Source organism: Sipha flava, unplaced genomic scaffold (genome assembly GCF_003268045.1).
Source record: "Sipha flava isolate LNK unplaced genomic scaffold, YSA_version1 3_pilon_pilon, whole genome shotgun sequence".
NCBI lineage: Eukaryota > Metazoa > Arthropoda > Insecta > Hemiptera > Aphididae > Sipha > Sipha flava.
The window spans coordinates 1531537-1555004 of record NW_020273108.1 but is presented as its reverse complement, the minus strand read 5'-3'; the positions used below and the strand labels follow the sequence as shown (position 1 = coordinate 1555004).

General features: G+C 27.8%; 1 protein-coding gene and 1 pseudogene across 1 annotated transcript; both read left to right on the top strand.

Moving 5' to 3' along the window:
* The first annotated feature begins 370 nt into the window (after positions 1–370).
* On the top strand, positions 371–2039 carry LOC112688749 (annotated as a pseudogene).
* A 7655-nt stretch (positions 2040–9694) lies between these two features.
* On the top strand, positions 9695–12983 carry LOC112688698 (pre-mRNA-splicing factor CWC22 homolog). Its single transcript, XM_025562022.1, has 6 exons — positions 9695–9926; positions 10425–10476; positions 11893–12115; positions 12188–12316; positions 12390–12576; positions 12896–12983. The coding sequence occupies exons 1-5, from the start codon at positions 9869–9871 to the stop codon at positions 12561–12563; spliced, it is 636 nt and encodes a 211-aa protein (XP_025417807.1). The 5' UTR covers positions 9695–9868; the 3' UTR covers positions 12564–12576; positions 12896–12983.
* The last annotated feature ends 10485 nt before the right edge of the window (positions 12984–23468 follow it).

Sequence of the window (23468 nt, the reverse complement as noted above, 5' to 3'; positions counted from 1 at the left end):
TTTGAAACTATTTCTAAAATAAAACATGAACCATTCGGCTGCACTTTTTCCGATTTATATTTAATAAAAGAATGTCAGACTGGATTTTACAGTAAATTCATATTTAAATGTAAAATTTGTAACAAAAAAGAAATTGTATCCACTGAATGTCCAGAAAACGCTCTACTAATAAACATAGCTATGGTTGCATCTACTATAAATAGTGGCCAGGGTTTTTCAAGCTTAGAACAATTTTCAGCGACATTAAAAAAAAGGATCCCACTATAGGAAAATGTTAAGATTTTTCATCCTTCAGTTTTTAGAAATTTTAAACATAATAAAAATCATTTTTTTTAATTTAGACATGTATAGTTGGTTATAGAACGAAAAAATGTTATTCATTGGGATTCGAAATAAATATTGTTCCATTTGTCAAAAATCAGAAACATTAAGCAAACCAACCACTCCTCATTTATGCTATAAAAATTGGTCAGGAACTTCTACAGCAATGGAGTCAGATATTATTGTTGAAGAATTCTGTCATAATATTAAGACACATAAGTTAATTTACAAAAATTTAATTGGAGACGGTAGCAGCAGTGTTATTAAAAAAATAAGAATGCTAAAACCATATGGGACTGACATTTTAGTTGAAAAAATAGAATGCACAAACCATATTTTGCGAAACTACTCGACTCGTCTAAGAGATTTATCAACCAAAAGAAAAAATACTTCAGGGAGTATTATACCAGAGTTTATAAGAACCAAATTAAAAGAAAATATGTTGAGGTTGCGGTAAGAAAATAATATAACTAATTATGAATAAATATTTGACATGAAGTGGAGTATATCGTTGTTGTTTCATGAACTTTTACTCCTGTTGAATGTATAATATTTTATATTTAGTATTATATCTTTTATCATATTATATGTTACATGTAGTTTAACTGTTTTGAAGGCAATAACGTTTAGAAAAGAGAGGAATTTAATATCACACAATGATAAAGTCAAACTCTCGAAAGATGATATTTTGAATGGACCTTTACATGTATTTGGTGTCATGAAAAATGTGACAAGTATTCTAATTAATTAATATATTATATTGAAAATAGCATATAATAATTATAATATATATTTTCGTTAAGATATTTTTGTACTGGTATTAAATACAACGATTTCAACTTGGTTCCTAAATTAAAAAAATGTGGTTTATGAATGCATTTGATAGCAGCTCTAAATTTAGTAGCCTATCATGCTAATAGTTTGATACATTATGTGAATAATAACTGTGTAGAAGGCTACAACAATTTGGTAGCAAAATATGTAGGAAGTAAACGCATCAACTTTTCGTGCAAAGATATATAGAATATTTTAATAATTAATGTACTTAAATGTAATATAAATTAAGATAATTTCTGGTATTACCTTTACAGCTGTACAATACTTTTTATGTATAAAATTTTAATATAACAATATATTATTTCGTTTTCAATAATTCTTTAGGTTCTTACAGTGTACGTTGTCGTAATGCAGTATTAGCATACAATTATGGACCTTAACATTTCAAAAATTTTCATAAAAAAATAACCAGCTTCAGTCCTGGAAAATATACCAAACGATATATTTGTAAAGTGACTAAAATGAAAATTAGAATTAGAAACAACACGTTAGCTCAAATCAAGTAATGTACCTCATTAAAATAATAATTATGTAATAAGTATACTTCCAGTTATCTTTCAATCATTTTGTGATTTAAAAGCTCAAAAATAAGAAAAAAAATAATTCATGGACCTGATGTCGATTATGGAGTAGTAGACGAGTTAGAATGTCAACCATTACCGGCCATGTCTCGTGAGGAATTTGAAGATAAAAAATTAAAATTATTAGACAGATTAAAATTAAACGAGCTACAAAGTCGAACAGTTGGTCAATCAAATAGCAAGGAATGGAGAAAAGAAAGAAGTAAAAGATTAACTGCCTCTAAATTTGGTAAAATATGTAAATTACGAAAAACTACTTCAAGAACGAAAAGTGTTTATTCTAATCGTGTTCATAGCTAAATTTTCAATACTTCCTTATGATTAGTTTCAAAATCTATTGAAAATAAATATTTTTAATTTTGTTTTCATTTATTTACATTATGTTTGATATTTTTTTTTTAGATATTAATGATTACCATAAAAAAAAATAATTTTTTTTTTACATTTAAATAATTACAACAATTGTTTTTTTGAAGACTACGTTCATTCAGTTCATTGTTAATATTTAGTAAATAATTTTATCTTACCATAACAGCAATCTTACTGTACCAATTTCTGTAAAATAATATTGAGGGATACTATTTTATTATTTATTTACACTTGTTTAAATCACAAAATATATTACATTTAATCTAATCATTTAACATTGTTCTGCGAGTTAGCCTGTAATGAGTTTGGTACATTAAATGATTTCTATAGATATAGTAATAAAAACAATTTACAATAGTTATTTATAAAAAAAATAATCAAATAAGCTGTCAATAAAATTGATTAAAATACAAAAAGTAAAAATACAATAACATATTTATATAAACCAAAATGTACCTCCATATAAAAATTGGTCCAAAAAATACATAATATATTATGTGGCCATATAAAAACAAATGAGTAAAATATCTTCATGTATGTTCTAAAATTTTTAATTTAGGTAGTTTTTTATTACAGTATGAATAATTAGAAGTGTTTTCTTCCGCTTTTATCCATTTGCATGCTTTATAAATACGACTTCTAAGCAATAATTTTATAATATATAAATAATATTCTTTACATGATGATTCATTGACGTTTATATTTTCCTCCTTTAATTGTATTAAAATTATTTATAATCAATAATAATATTGTATTATTATTTTCCATACACAAAAGAAATAATAATGGGCCAACGCGATTACAGAATACAGATAATAATGTTTATCTATTTAAACATTTTATTACATATATTTTATTTATAAATAACACATTGCCATTAACGATAGGAAATAACCATTTCTGGACTAAGAGGAAATTAGCGGTACGGGCAATAAGCTGCACTAACACTAATGATCATTTACTATGCATACACATGTACGCTTCGCACGCACGCACTAATATAATTGCCCATACCGAACCCCTTAAAAATGATCTGTTTGCAATGCCCAATAAGAACAATAATTCTAAATTTTTCGGTAATTATATTCCGATTTATGGATAGTATATTTATACCTAAATATTGTTGTTTAATTTTTTTATAAAAATGTTTATATGCATAAAATAATTGATATAATATAATGTACAGCATCAAACCCGGATTATGATAATTTGTGGTCCTGGGCTAAATAATTTTAGGGGCCCATAACCATAATCAAAATATTGGTGATCCGCACATAATTGGTAGTAATTGCCTCCAAAAAATCACTGTCTGAACACAAAACCATAAAACTATTTAAATTTTCTTGAGAACTGCTCGTTCTACACTTGTTTTTTTATACGTGCTAAAAAAGTTAAAAAAACAAATAAACCTATTATCTGTCAAGGGCCCACTATTGTTTGATATCCGTTGTGGGCCCGGGGTTATGGCCTTCTCAGGCTCCCCTTTAATCCAAGCTTTTACAGCGTGCACAAATTTATTATTAGTTTATTACGTATGGTTTATTTTTAACTGATTTTGTTATTATCTATCATAACCATGCATTATACTTCATGGAATTGAAATACAAACAAATTATATATTTATAAAAGTATTAATTGGTATTTTTATTTTTATTTTTTTTAAGATAATCGCCCTACAATCTGAAGCTCCATAATCTATTGGTTAATGACTACCATTTTTAAACTCATTACTGTAGAACAGTGCTAAAAACTATGAACATTTAAATAGTTATTAGTAGGTGATTAGTGAATTTTTAAATTTACATATAAAAATAGTACACGGAATCTATTGAATATTATTTAACACATACTGTAATAATTTATTAAACTTTAAAACTTTTCAAATGTTAAGTTTAAGCCGGGTCCACACTAGAGCAACAAATAGTTCCTGAATGTTGATAAGTGTTTCTTATTGTTTTTGTTTTCTTGGAACAAACTGGAACATTTATAATCACACTGTCCACATCATAGCAACAAATTTCCAACAACAACTTAACAGAAACAATTTAAAATCTGTTGTTCTGAGTTTCTTGCGACAAAGTGTCCACACACATTTTAGTATAGTTAGTACTAGAATTAAATTTAAGGGTTATATACATACTAAAGAGGATTTGTCATTGTGGAGAATATCATTAAATATATTTATGTTACAACGATTTAAGATATTTAAATCACTTCGTGGATTCCACAGACACTATTTTTCACTGTATAGTTCAATCAATAATATAATTCTATCATTCGTTCAAGTCTTTATGATAAAAACCAAAGTAATTATTAAAAAAAATTAATTTACTTATTACTTTGATTAATAAATTGATAAGAAATATGACCAAAAGCACTGAGTGTAAAAACTACACGCTACTTATGAAACATATGGCAACTGGTAACATGCGGCTAGAAATTTATGTCCTCACTATTTGTAACCGATTTATCAATGTTTAGTGGAAATATGTTTGCCGGTGTTTCGGTTTTAATCGAAGCACGAAACAAGTAAGTAAACTTTTGTAGCTGACAACATAAACACGCAGTGACTTTTGCCAACTTAAAATTAACAACATGTTGCAATTGAAAAAGTTTCTGTGTGTTGCACTAGTGTGAACCCGGCTTTGTGGATATAGGTACTGACTCCATGGGGGCAAAGGGGGCGATTGCCCCGTGCATTGATTAAACGGAGGCAAAAATATTATTTTGTCCCTGTTGTGTACAACAACAATTGATTAAAATACCAGATTATGACATAAAAATATTCATCAGAACATCGATGATTTTTACATTACCTTTTATAATCACTGATTATAAACACTATATAATATACAGCTCATTGCAGTATAAATTAGTTTGCGTGGTAAGTGGTGGATAGATTTTTATCTATTTATTTTAAGTTATCTGCTGTCGCGACATTTGTACGGGCGTACACTAATATTTTTTTTTAACTTGCGACCCATAGTATAATACCTATTTGATTTTTTTACTATTGTTAGTTATTAATGTTCATACGACGAGTATTATTCGTAGATTATAATATTAAGGTAAGTTTATTATACTGTATTATATTGTTAATATTGGAACAAATACAATTTAGCGCCTACGCCGTTTATTCACAATTCAACATACATACCAAAGTTTTGATAAAAATAATTGTGGTGATATCAGATTTGAAAATACATTTTAATATTTAATATGTTAATTAAAATTTTTTTAAACTTTTGTTAGGCATAAAAATACTAATAAAAGTGATTCATCAACAAATAACAATTATGTCTATGTGAAAATTTATACGAAAAAAAAAATCAAACATGATTCAAACTTAATTAACAACCAAATTTATTCTGAAAAAGGTGAAACTTCAGGCGTTAATTTAAATTATGATAATCAAATTAACTCTGAAAATTATTTATCTTCAGCAGCTTTTTCAAATCAAAAAAATAACATTTTTAACATCTTGGTTAAACAAATTTGATTGGTTAGAATATAATCAAATTATTGATAAAGCTTTTTGCAAATTATGTAAATCTATGAGTAGTAATAGCAATACTAATGTTTCTTTATTTACCTTGGAAAGCTTTAATAATTGGAAAAAATTAATATGCATGAACGTTAGGAATTACACAAAACCAACATAGTCAAAAATTATTTTATTAATACAAATGCTAATGAATATGCTTACATTTCGGTTAGTCATAAAAAATCTATAGAAGAATCAAGATTTGCTTTTGATAAAATATTATCTTTTATACATATTTTTTTTGGCAAAATATTTTTAAAAACAAGTGTCAATAAGAAAAAATTTATTCACGTTAAAATTAAAGCATATACTTATTATATAATGTATTATTTAAAAAAAATATATAAATATATATTCATGTAAGTAAATGTAAAAAAAGAAACTAAAACCAATTTAGAAAATTAAAATAATATTCATGTATAATATTTTATTTTGCATCCTATGGGAGTATTAAAAGAGGATTACGGGCAATCAGGTAATTACCCCTACCGATCAACAAATTGCAGCATAATAAAGGATTTTTTTTTCGTTTGGGAGTTTGCCCCTGCGCTAATATCTAAAAATCGGTGCCTATATTTATAGATATAATTAAATCTTAATATATTTAATTTTGAATGGGATGTGAAAAAGTGAAATAAATCATATATTATTATAATAATAAAAATTAATAGATAGCCTCAAATCTTGATTAAAAATACACACTTATTTATATATAATACTGGTGTAGATATTTTTTTCGGGGGGGGGGGGGGGTGTTTAAGAGTTAATTCATAATATTCTCAGTATATTTTAATGAGGTCCTGTATAATAATATTACATTTAAAATGGTGTTATTATTAAGACCCGTATTTAATGAAAATTATTTTGTTACTCAATTTTTAATATAAGTATATACTTAATCATAGTAAAATGAAAATATCATTTTACTATAATATGTAAATATTAATAAATAATAATTAAATACCATTGAAAAAGAAATCTGGGGGTGAAAATTCCTTAACATCTCTCCTTCCGTAACAATGCCATTGATAATTACTAATTTTAGAGTGGGAAATAAATTCTGACCAAGGGGTTAAAATGTATCCAGGTCCTATGTAATTCATAATTTTGTACTTGCATAATTTCGTATAATATATTTAAAATTGGATTGAATAAATTTAATTGTTCTCATATAACTTGACTAACTACATATTTAATTATAATGTTATAAATAATATAAATTTGAGAATAATATACAACAAATAACAAGGTCACGTGAAACGGCCTTGATATAACACAGAGTAATCCTTACTAGCTGATCGGCCATTCCAAGGCTAGATTTTACTCCGCCAAAATATTCGCATAATTATTAAAATCTAAGATAAAAATTCAAAACTTTTAAAACTTTCTAAATAATTGTTTTTGTGACATAATTAAATCCTCGATTCTAGTTTTCTATATTTCACGTAGATAGGTAGAATATTTAAAACTACACTTTTTAAATGTCGCGAATATACTTATCATGCAATTATTAACAATTTTCCCCGATACCATTGCTGATTCTGATCAAATTTTTATTGAAAAGTATTTTTTTCCATATTTCAGCATTAATATATGTATAGCTAAATATTTATAGTTTTATATCAAAATGTTTCACCATACAATATTTAATACTATAAAGTAGGTTAGACACGCAGGGGAAATTTGTTTCCCGAAACAGGAAATTTGTTTCATTAGTTAAAAACGCGTGTATTTAAATGAAGCAACACTTACTGGTGTTTCCAAAACGTTATCTCAATTTTATTTTCCAAACAATTTACACAAAATAAAATATGTCTTGTTTCTCGTGTAATTATTTCTTCATTTTTTAATCAACTCCAGCCAGTTTACAACGGAAAAAAGGTTTATATTGTATAAATTATTTAAATTGTATTCAGTTATCTATATTATATATTATATTTATATGCTCGAATATAGTATGTTATATAATAATTATACATGCTTATCGATGTTTGTATTCAATCAAATTAGTGGTATTATTTTTTATCGCCATTGGTTAGTGAGCCCGTCGAATAGGCTAATTAGATCAATTAAATTAAATAAAACAACGACGATTTGAATAAATATATATTACTCTAATAATTATTACACGAGAAAAGTTTTAGACGGCTGTTCTCCACTACGGATTACTTTAGTCTTTACAAAATACAAGTCAGAAGTGAGGCCCCGAGTAACATATTGGTTCCCCTTTTATACTAAGGTTAATTAACAATATCAATACAATTCATATTCTTAGATTAATCGCGTTATGTTCTAAAATAAAAAGGTTATTTTAACTACTTTACAGTCTACATATAATATTCCTAATCAATACGATTTATAACATTACATATATCACGTGATACTAAACATACTAATATTGGGAAAATTCCACAAATAACATTTATTTTTATAAACTTAATCAAATGTAAGTAGTTTTTAATCTTTTATTTATTAATTCGAATGCCATTGTGTGTATGTACATACGACCATGGTTTTATAATAAATGTTTTTACAAATAAAAGACTATCATAAAATTAACTTAATGTTATAAATAATTTTTCTTCTACTCCAATTGGTTCTTTTCAGTGCCTTTTTTAATATTTTTATTGATAGCCCTACTGAGTTCACTAGCTGTTGAAAATTTGTATGATTCATTCTATAGAATGATTTAAATTTGTCCGGATTTTGATTTAATTCTTTTACAACAAAAGGTCAATCATTGAAGTTTTAAGTGGGTTATAACATTTATTTATTTTTTTACTCCTCAATTATTTACATAATACGATGATTATTTTAATACGTCCGACTGTTATATTCAGGTGCTGCATAATAAGTATATTTTCTTTGTATTCTGTACGATACATGACTAAAAGTCTTAGAAATAGAAATAGACAATAAGAGCAATAAAAATGTCAACTCTCAATCAGCACCGAAAATGAAACCCTACTTCCTGCGGGCACACGTAGGTAGACAAATACCTATTTTATTATGTTGGGTTTGCGAACAAGTTCTGCTCATCAATATCGCAATATCGACTGTCGCATTCAGTGCGTATTTGCAAACTAGGTGAACTGTCATTCTCACTCGTAGTACACAACTACATATGTGCTAGGGATTGTTGGGTATCAATGGCGTCATTTCAGTTTCTTCTAGAGTGGGGCAGTCGGCATGCTCTTATTAAATTGCCAACTGGGCGGCTTATTTTACTTAAATGCCGATTTACGTGATGAGACGGGGTTGTCAAACCAGTCCGAAAATATAATGACTTGCAAAACGTAAACGGTTTTATAAAATACGTGTTTATATTTTGAAGATGTGCCGTGTGTTTCGCGAGATGTACATGAATGCTGAGAGGAGTAGTGATTGTAATGAACATTAATCATGAACTTGATTTAAAAACATCTTTTATTTATTGAGTTACCGATTTTTCAACAAACAATGGAAAAATTCGGCAGTCGTTGGCGGTTCCATGGATCACAGACCGTTTCCTAAAGGATTCCACGCCGTGGTCGTAAAAGTACGCGTACGATGCGATCGAAGAGCACTGGATAAAAACCCCGTCGAGGACGTGTTGACGCCCGTTTGACACCCGTCCGGGACACGGATGATCCGGCGGGCCGACCTGTGCTAAATGGAGCGAGTGCACGCCGTACGGAACGCATCTCGATCTGTTGCGCGCGGTCGACGGGGCCTTTGCCGACCCGATTAAATAGCTCGTCGAACGGCGGAGCGAAGGACGCATCCGGCCTGCCGGGGTTCGGCAATACGCCCGGGCCGCGGGCCGGTAATCATGTTTCCCCGTCCGCCGCGGCCGCGCTCTACGTAATGACGGGGGAGGGGGAGGAGGGCGGATTCAGTCCGTCTCTCTAGCACCCTACCCCGGAGCACCACGCCGACGTGCGCGCGCACGCACCAGCGATCGTTCGCAGCAACACCGCTGGGTCGGGTCGCCAAACGTTCGTACCTTCCGGCCGGTCGCGTCCGATCATCTGCGCAACGCTATCACGGACGGCCCGAGTTTTTGAGGTTACCGTCCAGGAGCCGCGACGGTGTAGTGCATTACCAGTGTAGTTACTGCCGCTGCGTAGTTACCGTGTCACGCGCGCCAGTCGTCCTGCCGACACGCTGCTGTTTGCTGCCTGCCGCCGTTAGGTAATCACACATCATTCAAATAATTCGCATCGTCCAGTTCGCCATGGAGTTGTCGTTGGAGAAATCGGACACTCGTCGCCGATTCAAACAGCTCGCACCACGTAAGCACCCAAATTAACGGTTAACGCGTTGTGCGTTCATTAAACGTACGCATCGTCATCGTGACTGATAGAGCACTTGAGGAAAAGATTTTTCTCACGTCCGCTTCGATCGAAAAAGACGATCTTTTTTAAATTTTTTATTGCGATTATTGGTCATCGGACCGGTTGAGAGCCCGTCCGATAAAAAAAAAAAAAAATACTTCATTTTTGTTGTTCGTGTCTAGTATCACAACTACGACTATCAGTGTACTTGAATATATATGGAACTAAATTGTTAAAAATGAATGATGAAGCTCTACAATTATTTATTATATAAATAATTTCTTTCCTCAGAATATTCTTTGTGCAATAAAGATATTTATTTTTGGCCAATAATTCAAATTCAACATAAGCATTTAATTGTAATTCATTGCCACTTTCAATGTAAAAACGTGGTGCACTTTTAATAGGTTTATTAATTATTATTTATAAATCTTTTGATGTTATTATTTTTTACAGGTCCAATAACCAGAGTTAAGATATTAAAGCACACCAAGCTCGTTGAATCAAGGTACTTAAAACTAATTTTAATTTAAATTAAATTTATCAAGTTGGATGTTATAGATATGTGTTCATGGACGTAAATAGGATTACTAATATTTACCCCTTCTATAGCCATTTTTAGCTTTTTTTAAGATGTTTTTAGTGTGTAAAAGCTCTCCATTTTTTTTTTTTTTTTTTGTAGAAACCTTTTAGGCTCAACCTAGAAAATTCTATCTACGTTTATGTGTACTTTATACATTAATATTTGTTCTCTAATAATTCTTAGTAATGTTTACACAGTTTTCAAAAAGTTTATTAATTTACTAAAAAAGAGTTGTTTACTTTCTAATGTTACTCTAGTAGTCTAGTAACATAATTATTAACCTACTCTTCAATTTATATTTTAATGTCGGTTTAATTATATAAATTAACTTATATATTCATATTTTACTTATGTTTCACATTTCTTATACAATTAGTTTTGCTATTTGATATTCCACTGTAGACTAACAGAATAAATTATGTCATTTTTAACTTTTATAGAATATGACTAGATATAAATATATTTGTATAATATTTTGTATGTATTTTAATTAGTGTTAATCATTATTCAAGTAAAAAATAATTTTAACAGTAATTGTCAGTGCCAATCTATCCATCAGTTGTCTAACAGCAGAAATGTTACTACTACTTAGTTACTAAGTGTGTTTCTTAACTTGAATAATGTATATACAATTCAAGGGTATAGGTGAAGATTAATTATGGAGAGCGGTTTGATATATTCAGATAATATGTTACTATTTTTATTATTACATATTTATTTACTAGCTGGTATTTTGGCAATGGGGAAGTTAGAACTTCCAAAACTTCCCTTACTTACATTATGTCATTGTAGCAATTAACAGCTGTACATATTTCTAATGAAATTAATCAACGCACAAATATTGACTGGAAATCTTGTATGACAATACAACAATCATAATAAATTATGTTAGAACAAAAATATCTTATATTATTGCCTTTGTGATATAAATTGATATCAATTCTGTGACCAAATATTTACTACTCTTACACCTTACGTTATTAAGTTATCAACTAAAGTTGATATTTAATCATTTTTAAGTTTAAAAAAGTATTTAGTATTATAAAGTCAGATCTGCAAATTTTGTATTTGAACATATATACACTTACTGCTATAAATTATATACTAATATTTTAAATGAAAACAATATTGGGCACCTTAGTTTGTAGTTCAAAATTAATATAACAATTTATTTTTATTTTACAATATAATCATCAGTTAATTATTAATATAATTTTTTCTTGTACCTAAATATTAAATGAAAACTTAGCGTTTCGTTTAAAACTAAAAAAATGTGGTTTTAAAATGATTTATTTATTTTATTTTACTACCTACATTAAAATAATTTTTTAACCATTTTAGTGCCAAATACCAGCAACAATCTTGGGAGAAATTAAAAAAACGTTTCGCATTTTTTTTATCAATAGTAACTGAAGAAAATGTTCTTCTTATCAAGGAAAGAATTTACAAATTCAATATTGTGAGAGCTAAAGGCTTATTTTGTAGTTCCATTTTAGAAGCTCAACTATTTCAAACCAAAAATACTGATTTGTATGCTTTTATGGTCTCTCTCATTAATCTTGATGTAAGTTAGCAGTTTTAACTACTTTAGTATTATATAAAATGTTCTTTAATATGGGTGATTTGAATTTTTCAGTTTCCAAACATAGCAGAATTGCTTTTAATAAGATGTATTTGGCAATTGAAATCTGGATATCGTCAACATGTTATACATGTTTATTCTTCTTCAGCAATATTCATTGCACATTTGATTTATCGTGGCGTTGTAAGTTTTGGGTCAATCCTTATAATTAATTCAAATAACTAATAAATATTATATTGATGTATGGTTTATGTAGGCTGATGTTTCATTGGGTTTAGATGTCTTAAAATTACTCTTCAGATATCCTACTGATGAAGATTTAATTAAAACAGCTGTTATGTTTTATACAATATGCGGGGAAAAAATGAAAAAAAAGATTTCGGAAAGCAGCAATTCTATTCACAGTGCATCATATGTCACTGAATTTTGAGTTTTCTTCCAGAGTAAAATATATTTTTAATATTATTTAACAGAATAAAAATGTTTTATGCACTTACAGGTTTTCAAGTTTTCATTTTTGATATTTATTTCAATAATGAAACTAAATTGTTTTCATTTATACATTTCAAGTACTTGTTTTTATATAATTAATTCAATATTTATTTTTTTTAATTTATTGATAATTTTTTTTTTTTTTCAAAAGTAAGGAAGGAGTATTATTTTAATTATCCACTGTACAACAATTTAAATTATGTGATTCCTTGAAATATATAAAAAATAATGAAATATGCGATTTTAATAAACATACATTTTATATTTTAGATCCGTGTAATGATTGATCGTGAAGTATTGAAACCAAAAAATTATGATATCCCAAATTTATCTGAATCTACAGCTACTGATGGATATCAAAATATTGTTCATAATATTAATTTTAACGGTATTGAAGATCCTCTTGACTATTTTGGTAATTTTTAATTTTAATTTTGCCTAATCATTTTTTTTATTTAATATTGAATATTTATTGCATTTAGATGATTTTGAGGTAGACATTGACTTTATAGCAAACAATGAAATATATCAATTACAAATTCAAAATCCAATGAATCTAATTGATTATGGTCAAGTTAATGATAGTGATGATGCCGATGATGAAGAAGAAGATTGAGGTAAAATTGTATTTCATTTATTTTTAATTAGTTTAATAATGTTCTGTTAGTTACTCTATTTTAAATATATTATTATTTAATAATGTTCTATATATTAATATATTGTAAATTGGACTTTTGTCCGTATTTATAAATAAATAAATAGTATAAAATTTATAATATAAATTGTATTGGATTGAAAGAATTATTAAGTTAAAAACAAATACATTTTTTTTTAGTGATGGACTGATGTGAACAATTTACTCAACTTTATTCTATGGATGATATTATCGACAAACAATTATGATTTACTGCAGTTACATTTCTTATAGTTTGTAATCTATTTTTTAAAGAGCCATGTGAGTTTTTTTATGTTATTTATACTAACGAAAATGTATGGATTTGTATAAAACATTATTTTTAAAATATTTATTTTAACGATTTGTCTTTTTTTAATATTGATAAGTACATTTTTTATTTTACTGGCTAAGAAATTTGTTTATTTAATTCTTAGTGTATTGTTTTAAGTTATAATATATATTATATTATATTATATTATTATTATATTATATCATTATTCGTAGATTAATATATTATTATCATATATAATATGCACACCGATTTGTTGAAAATAATGAAAGATTCATATTTAAACAAGTTTATATTATACACGGAAAAATTAGTTAAACGACTTCTAATATTGGATCTTGATATTTTTTAAAATAATCATTAGACCCTATGATTTTTTTATATTTGAAAATAATAATTGCAAATTAATTTTATTTTTGGAATTCCTGTTTAAGAGGATTCGATCCGGGTAGTTTTTAAGGGGTTGAATATAGGCGATTTGTCACATGCGTGCGTGAATGCCAAGAGAGTGTGTGTGAAATAAATGATCATTAGTGTGTGTAATTACTCCGCTCTAAACCCTCTTCCAATATACCACGCCAGGCCATATTAATCTTGTGCTGTTAATCACCAATGCACCGGCGCGATGGCAGAACCAGTTTTCCAATAATAGATATCACAGAATTGCTTATTTTATATTATAATATATTAATATTAAAATATAATAAAATAGGAACTTCTTTGAATTTTAGCTATACCATAAACCAAACACGAATGAACTACTACTGCCGATTTCTAAAATTTTCATTTTCATTTACAAAATTACCTATGTCTGATCTTTTAGAGTTTATTTATAGGCTTTTGAATTATGACAATATTTAGCCTAGTTTCATTTAGGTATAATATAATATAAAATAAACAGATTGATAACAATGCGGGCACTATAATTAGCGGCAACGATTAGCGGAAGAAGGTTATTTCCACACGCGCATTCACAAGTCAAACTACACTGTTGCGAGGAATATGATTTGGTTCTATTTTTTTTCGAAAAGAATCAATTTTTTGCCAATCATACTAGTTTCCTTGGTCATCGGATAGAACTTCTAAAAACATATTTGAATTAGTCATGAAGTTTACTTAAAATGGACTTTTCTACATTTTCAAATTATTTTATCAATTTAATACTATTTACATTATAAATTTATTATTAAGATTTTAAAATCAATTTTTTAAGGGTATAAAAATAATAATTCAAAAAAATAAAAAAAAGTCGTTTTCGAGTCAACTTCATGATGAATTCAAATATGTTTTTACGAGTCTTATCCCATCATTAGGCAGGTCAGTACAATTGGCAGAATATAAGTATATTTTGATAGACAACTTAACCCGGATCGAATCCCCTTAATGATATTTGTTATTTTATTACAATTTGAGCTAGACAAGAAATGCATTAATTATATTATGATATGGATTTTTTTTAATGTATGCGTAAACAATTTTGATCAGATAGACTGTTCCAATCATTAAAATTTAAGGAGGAAAGAATATTTTTTAATTGATACTGTAGGGATATTAACGTTAACCGATTAGCTATTTTAATAATATATAGATGACAATACAATACAATAATGCCAAGGTACATTCATTTTAAATATTTTGATTTATATTTATGATTAAAGAAAAGTCAATTTGACCAATAATAATTATTAATGAGTAAAGTATTGGATTAATAAACAAATCTGTTTGTAAAATATGAATGCCCTATTTATACAAGCAATATTTATTAATAACCTCTATTGGTTTAACAATTGCTTTGCTTTTAAAATTAAAATATATTAATGCATAGTTTAGTTTAATTAAATGTAATAAACATAAAATAATTCAACTCATTACTAACAATATCTACATAATGTTTTTATTTCAACTTAGGGACAAGGAGAAGGAAATATTACATTTCAAATTTGGGACTAATAACTAATTATTTGGTGACATACATTTTTTTTATTAAATTTATTTAAACAATAAATCACTCAATACGAATAAAAATATAATTTATTTAAATAAACAATTTTATATAAATTGAAGAAATTCCAATTTTTTTTTTTTTAAAAAAAACAAGAATAATTGTTATGTACATGTGCATACTACTGATGTTTAATATTTTTGCAATTTTTGTGAATACATTTTCTGCGTTTTTTCTTTTGGCACAACTAAAAAATGTGAATTTTGGTCCTCCTGTTCGACTTTTGATACTATAGTCGATCGAGCTTCTATATTTAAAATAAATACAATAAATATTTAATGTTTTAAATTAAAATTAAAATTAAAATTTTTTTTTTCATAAAATATATCACTGCTTGAATTATTAACAATTGGATACCTATTCAAAACTATTTAAATTTAAAGTGACAAAAAGACGATAGCCAAAAATTAACTGAAAAATTCCATTATTCTAATGAAATAGCAAAAGAAAGTCGCTACATTTTTTTACAGACTTAATTCGTAATAAATCAGTTTATTAACGGATAGATTGGTTTTAGATTGATTATATTTATTTTTAATAACAACACATAAACTATGTACGAGATTCGTTTGATGAACTATAACCATAAAAAAACCATTAATTTCGAGTAAAATATGTATGTATAAAATAACTTAATATATCCCTCACCAATAACTTCATCTATGGTCATCGGTTTATTTTCAATATAAACGGGCATAGACATTATGTCCGATTTTGTTTCTATGGTATCTTCGTTCTCACAAATCTTTTCTGCAGCTTCCAAAATCATATTCACATTATCACATATTATTGTATTCGACATTATTATATATTAATATTGTTCCTCTCGCGACTGCCAGTAGTAAACGCACTGATTTGTTTATTATTTTATTGTTAGACAATGCGTAGGTATTTAATAAATTATTTTGTGAAAAGAAAAATGTAGTAGATGTTGTGTATAGCCAGATAGTACTACGAATGTCAACTGTTCAACCGTTGAGTTATCGTTTATCTGCATCAGGTAACATTGAATAATACAATAATATTCTAAACCTAATAATATTACCACACTATTTGGCATACGAATGGGGGTCCTAACAAGTTTAAAGTATATATAGGTGTACAGGTATTAGGCAGGCCTACTGTATATATAAATCTATTTGTATGCCCGTTTGAGAAAAAAAAGATAATTTATGCAATAGTTAAATAATATTGAAATGAATGACATTATGAAATTTATCTTTCACTAAAAATCCTACCAATATAGATTCGTAGCGATGTGTTTCAACTGAATACAAGTTTGATTTGAAAACGAATATTTTTTAAGGCATTCGACCTAAAAGAGTTGAAAGACTATTGACCGGGCAAATGATTATCTGAACCGATATCAGCCATCCATAATACTAGTTTTGGGAGTTTTACTACAATTCATTAACTTCTTGAAAGCTTTAGTCACCTTCTGTCATATTTAAAAAAAAGAAAATGCTTTTCTGGCTAAAGAATTGAGTCAACAGCCTATGCTCGTATAACAATAAAAAAATAAAACTAATGCATTTACGTATTCAAACTCGTGCATAGATTAAATCATAAGTCTAAAATATTAAAAAAAAAAACCAATTATTTACCTATAATAATAATAATATTGTTGTACAGTTACATTCAATTTTCTTATGTGTGTGTATTTATTGGGGGGGAATTAAATAATTAAAGTTATTATATCAGTATGAAATATCCATTTTTATTCCTCTTCGGACAAAAAATAAATTTTTTTGTAATTCCAACATATTTGACAAGTACTAAATTTCATATAGACATTAAAATATTCATAATGTGCATATTTTTTATTCTAAACTGGATTTTTTTTTCGGTTCTTGAGAGGGCGAGGTATTTATCTCGAAACCAACTTCCTCATTTGTACGCCACTGATGTTATAAATAATTAAAAAGTTAAAAATTAATAATAAAAAAAATTATTTAAAATAATTTAATGAATAATTTTAAAGTAAACCCGCAATGTCTAAAATATTTTGAAAAGATTTTGTATATAATTTGCTACCTACTAAATATCTTATATCAGTACGTCAATTTAATTATAACGTAACCTAAACTAAAAGGTTTTTTAAATTGTTATTCCTTTTATATCGAACTAATTGAACTCTAATATTGATTTAATCTCTATTTCTTATTTCTTGTTCATATTCGAGTAATAATAATTTTTCTTGTGTGTAAAAAAAGAATGTGTCTACAACTATAACCAACAATGAATAACCTTAATCAAAAAAATTATTAAAAAACATGAAGAAAATAAACATAAATACACGTTACATTTCTGAATGTATCGACGTAATTTTAGATATATATAGTTACTAACGAATTCGAAACGACCGAAACAATCACACATCGGATACATTTCTTTTATATAATATTAAATAGCAGTTTAGTGCACATGTATATTAAAATGCATAGTCTTACTAACATTTTGACAAGCATTTTATTTTTAATTTATTTTTTCGATAAAATATTAAAAAATTTGTATCATTAACATAATTCCATATTGAAATGTTGTTTGTTTTATTTGCTCAAATTTGAACTTATTATTATTTGAACTCATATTTTAATGCGAATCTCTCTCGTTTCTATCTTAGGTTCCTTTCAAAAGTAATATTATATCGCACATCTATATCAAAACAGTAACAACTCAAAAAAATGCTTTTTTCAGGAATGTCGGTTTTGTTGGTAGTACCTTGGTATCATTCATTCAATAAAATGTACTTACATTGCCATCTGACGGAGAATATTAAAGATAAAGATAAACTAGTTTTGTTGATTTATGTAATTTCGTTTGTAGAATCCGAATATATGTTTAACTAAAAAAACCAACTTTTTGAGTTGTTACTGTTTTGTTATGGATGTGCGATATAATACAGCAATACAAAAAAAAATTCCCTCGTTTTAAATGTTTCTTCAATTCAAGTGTTATGAACTATTTTAAACCTACATACGTACAAGTACGTACAGGGTTGGACTAGCTTTATAGCTCGGCCCGGGCAAAATAATTTTGAACGGCCTCAATGGAACTTTATAAGTAGGTAGGTATCTGATCAAATTATTGTTTAATTGAAAATGTATCTTCGTAACTCAAAAAACAATATTCACACAAGTACATTTGAATATTTTCAGATTTAATGTTATACCTTAAATAAATTTAGTTACGCATAATATATCTTATCTATAATATTGATATAATGATCTACCTATTAAGATAAATTTTACACAATAAAAAATGATTTGATTTAAATATGTTTATACATTTAATTTTAATTGAATTAGAATAGTGGGGTCGGCAACGAATGTCTTTTTTATGCGGCCCACAGTAAATTTCAAAACTAGCAAATGTCATTGAATATCATATACATTTTTTATATTGTCTGGCTCTAGAACCATTTTTAATTTGTGAATGTGGCCCAAAGGTCCATTAAGGTTTGAAACTAGTAACAGACTTGTTATTGATTGAACGACAAAACTATTAAAATGTTTTTAAATAAAAGTCTAATAAATCTTATAAAAATTATTATTATCGAAAAACAATTTCGTTATCGCATATCTTGTGCGACAATGTCTACCCATACCATGAAAATTAATCTTCTAAGACCGTAACCCATACCAACATTTTATTTTAATAAAATGTTGTTTGAACAAACGCGAACGGTACTTCGTATGATTAACATATTGTACACATCTTTTGTATTCAAATTTCCTAAAATTTTTCTATTTATAAATATTCTGATGAAATCATTGTTATCAATTGACCTATCGTGACATTAAATATGTTAAATTTTCAAACTCCGAGTTACCTAATCCTGTGTCACCGCATCCATTAGTAATGTCATGTTACTAGACGATATTTTTATTTTATTTTAAGAATAGAAGATAGACGCATTAAATTAAAAACAAAAAAATCTAAGCAATTTTATTTAACCAAAATTACAGCAGCCCACCGGGCCGGGGCATGCCCCGGTGCCCCGGTGGTCTAGTCCAACCCTGCGTACGTAGAAATAATATCCTTATGGGGTTCATCAAATATTTAAATAAACCCCTGAACTATTGATCATTGTTTGCTCTACACCTATTTGATAATATACCGTCCATACTTCGTTTGAATAACAACAATTTATTTTAGTTCTACGCCCTATTTATATTCTGTTACATTTGATCAAAATGTAGTACAATGGATTTCGCTTGATGTGGGCACCGGTTAATATGGACATCCGCGTAATATGAGCACTTGATTCGGTTTATGTGAGCTATATATATATTATGAGCAACAGCTTAATGTGGGCAAACGATGGAGGTGGTCCCACGTGTCCACATTAAGAGGGAATATTCAATAATTTTTTTTTTTATTTAACACGTTGAATTGTTGTTGAATTGTGTTTACCTATAGTTAAATCTAGGTTTAAGATGAAACTAATAATTATTTAAAAAATATTTGGTGTATTTTTTTGTCAGTAAATTGCGTTTAAAAATTGAAATTTGGCCATTTTAGTTCCTGTCTACTGGTTTATGTTTTTTAGTTAGGATTCTATAACTTTGAATGTATAATCTAGACATGTTGTTTGGTATACCTACGTTGGCCGACTTTTTATATACAATTTATTTTTTTAATTATTAGGATTCAAATTTAACTTTAAGACGAAATTCATATGATATAACAAATGAATAATACGATATTCGTGAATATTTTTCTTGACGCACGCACGCGAATGCACGCGCAGTGATCAATAATTATTTATAATCGACAGCACTTGCAGAGCGCCATCTACTAAAACATGACCAGGCTATAATGCTGTGCCGCGGCATAATAATAATAATATTAATAATATAGTTAGTACATCACTACGATAGTACGCGGTATTTTTCAACGCATTTGTACTGTCTCAACTTGTTTCTATTTACATACTTTCACAATAGATTAAATCTTACGTAATCATACGTAATCTATGCTTTAACTATATCTTAATAATTTTATTGTACTATACTTTATACTTTAGGTCAGGGATGGGCAACTCAAAGTAACTAGCGGGCCACTTTTACTTGAAAATCTAGCGGGCCGCAGTGCATAGGAGAAAGCAAAAAAAAAAAAAAAGGTCCTTCAAATTTACTAATATTTATTTTTTATCTTTATTTATTTATATTTATAATTATTATTTAATGTGATACTTGAGGATGAGGTTTTTTTATAGACAATTTAGTAAAATCTACTTCTATTTGTGCAGTTGAAACTTTTAGTAAATGTCCCAAGGTTTCATCTGTTAAACGATTTCTTTCCTTCGATTTAATATGTTTCAAGTTCGAAAATGTACATTCGCATATGTATGTGGTTCCAAACATAGAAGACATTTTTAATGCGAAATCTCTTAGAATTGGATATTTTTCAACTGGTAATGTTTTCCAAAATGACACATCAATCTCTTTTGCAGATAAAAATGGATCTGTTTGTAATTCACATGATTCTAATTGAAGTGAAGGATCTTGCTTTCAAATTTCAACTGACATAGGATTATTAAATAAATTTATTTGAGGACGCATAAGTTCAATTTCTTCAAATCGTCTTTTGAACTCTACAATTAATTCATCAATGTGGGTAATGCAATGTTCAAAATTAAATTCATTATCAAATTCTTGTTTTATAACTTCACAACACGGAAAATGTATTAATTTATTTTCAACAAATATTACTAAAATTTAGTTTTGGTTTAAAACTAGATAAGAATTTATATCCACATTTTATCGAAAAATGTAATAAAATAAAATAAAATACAGATAAGCGCTAAAATTATATGAAGTAATTTGAAAATATAGCGCGGGCCAGATAAAAAAGGTACGCGGGCCGCCAGTTGCCCATCCCTGCTCTAGGTGAATACCAAAAATAATTTAGGGGCAAATTATTTCATAACTTTTTTTTATATTTAACTGGAATATGACCATTTTCGAAGTAATAGTTTTCATTTTTTTTTTTTTTTTTATAACTACTCTATTTACTCTATAGAAATAAATATTTATTAGTTAAATTATATATAATATTATATACCAACGACCAATATAGTTTATGGTTATATGTAAGGTAAATTATAAATGTAATTTCTATATTATAAATTAATTTGTTTTTACTGTATTTCAATAATGTATACAATAATTTACGATATTTGTTTATATTTACAGACATTTCAACTATTACCTACTATTTTTTTATTTTTTTTTATTTGAAATTGTGCTTCAGTTATTCTACCTTGTTGTTGGGTTATTGATATTCTCTTCAATATTATCGGTATGATCTTCATTATTTTTTTCCACCGTTTTTTCATATCTACTTAACACTAAGTTTTTTATGTACCTAGATCTTGGACCTTTTTTAGTATATTTAGTTTTTTTTTTCATGTTTTTTGTTTGCCATAATTTTCCAGTATAAAACACGTAAATATCGGTAAAAGGTTAGTTATAAAATAAAATATGTGCACTGCACACACTACACGTTCACGGTATAGAATGAATATAGAATACGCGTCGTCTCAAATAGTCGAATAATAAAATTACAAAATATATATGCTGTTGCCAGTTAGTCATTAGTGGACAGCGATAACTTATAATACAAGCAATGAAGTTCTCAAACAATATTTATATATAATCTTTATTTTCGTCTACTGAAAAGGTATTATAGATCTATAAATGGAATTTTACCGTATATGTAACAAATTTATACAAAATTCCTTTTCTTTTTGTCCCATTTTGCATACTCAAAACAGCGTATATTATAACTGTATTATAATTTAATTATAAAGTTGGTAAAGTATAAAGCCGGTCTGACCTGAGTCGTATACTTACTTGCCGATTATCCGATCATCGTGTATATTATTATTTATCATCGCCTTTGCTCCTACACGACTCGGCTACTCGAGCAAAAACAGGCGTGGAATGTGGATAAAGGAGGGGGGATATATAATAATATTAGACTTATTATTTAAACTTAAATATATATATATTATATATATTATGAGGCGATATCAGTGACAAACTAACAAGCAACGTCAATAGTGATGGATATTATTATTATTATTAGAAATATTCAAGCTACGGTTTTTAAGGTACGACATTTCGCGGTGACAAGTCGTCGCGCCTGACGGCCGCGACGCTTTTCGGATAGAGTGGCTTCCAGACGCGACAAGTCGTAGCGACACAACTGGTATTCGGTCAGCGTCCGTTTTTAATTCGTTTTTAAGCTTGTTTAAGTGCACACGTATTTTTCATATACTATAATATAATATCATATCACAATGAATAGATATATTTTAAATTATAATAATAACATTCTTCTTACACTATTATTATTATTAGAAGAACAACAACAACAATAACAACAACAAATTTTAGTTACCTCATCGCCAAACATTAGAAAACCTATGAATTAATTATTTATAGTGCTCGAATTAGGGGGAGGGGTGCGCAGGGGGACGGAGCTCCTCTACTAATTTTTTTTTTTTTTTGCGTACCACAAATATATTTTTTCACCGGAACAGAGAGACGCCACGTTCATCCTAATTGATGTCCAAAATAATTTTTATGTGAATTTCAATTGACGTCAATTGGAAAATGAATTTTACGATTTATAATATCAAAACTATTTTTATATTATATGCTGATTATGATAAGGGATAACGTCATCATTTCTGGAAAAATATAAATAGTAATGTCTGTGAATTCGATGTATTATACTTTATACATTGTACGGTTTGTTATTAATATTGGTGATCGACGTTATCGAAATTTTGGAAAAAAATAAATGCCCTCACCACGACCTTAGACTAATCTTCTAAGGCCGTGGCCCGCACTAAAGAGTAAAA

Excerpts from the sequence above, each read along its gene's own strand:
- LOC112688698 (XM_025562022.1), top strand. The coding sequence starts at position 9,869 with ATGGAGTTGTCGTTGGAGAAATCGGACACTCGTCGCCGATTCAAACAG. Across the intron at positions 10,477-11,892 it reads ACCAAGCTCGTTGAATCAAG|TGCCAAATACCAGCAACAAT; the intron begins GTACTTAAAACT and ends TAACCATTTTAG. Across the intron at positions 12,317-12,389 it reads ATTTGATTTATCGTGGCGTT|GCTGATGTTTCATTGGGTTT; the intron begins GTAAGTTTTGGG and ends TGGTTTATGTAG.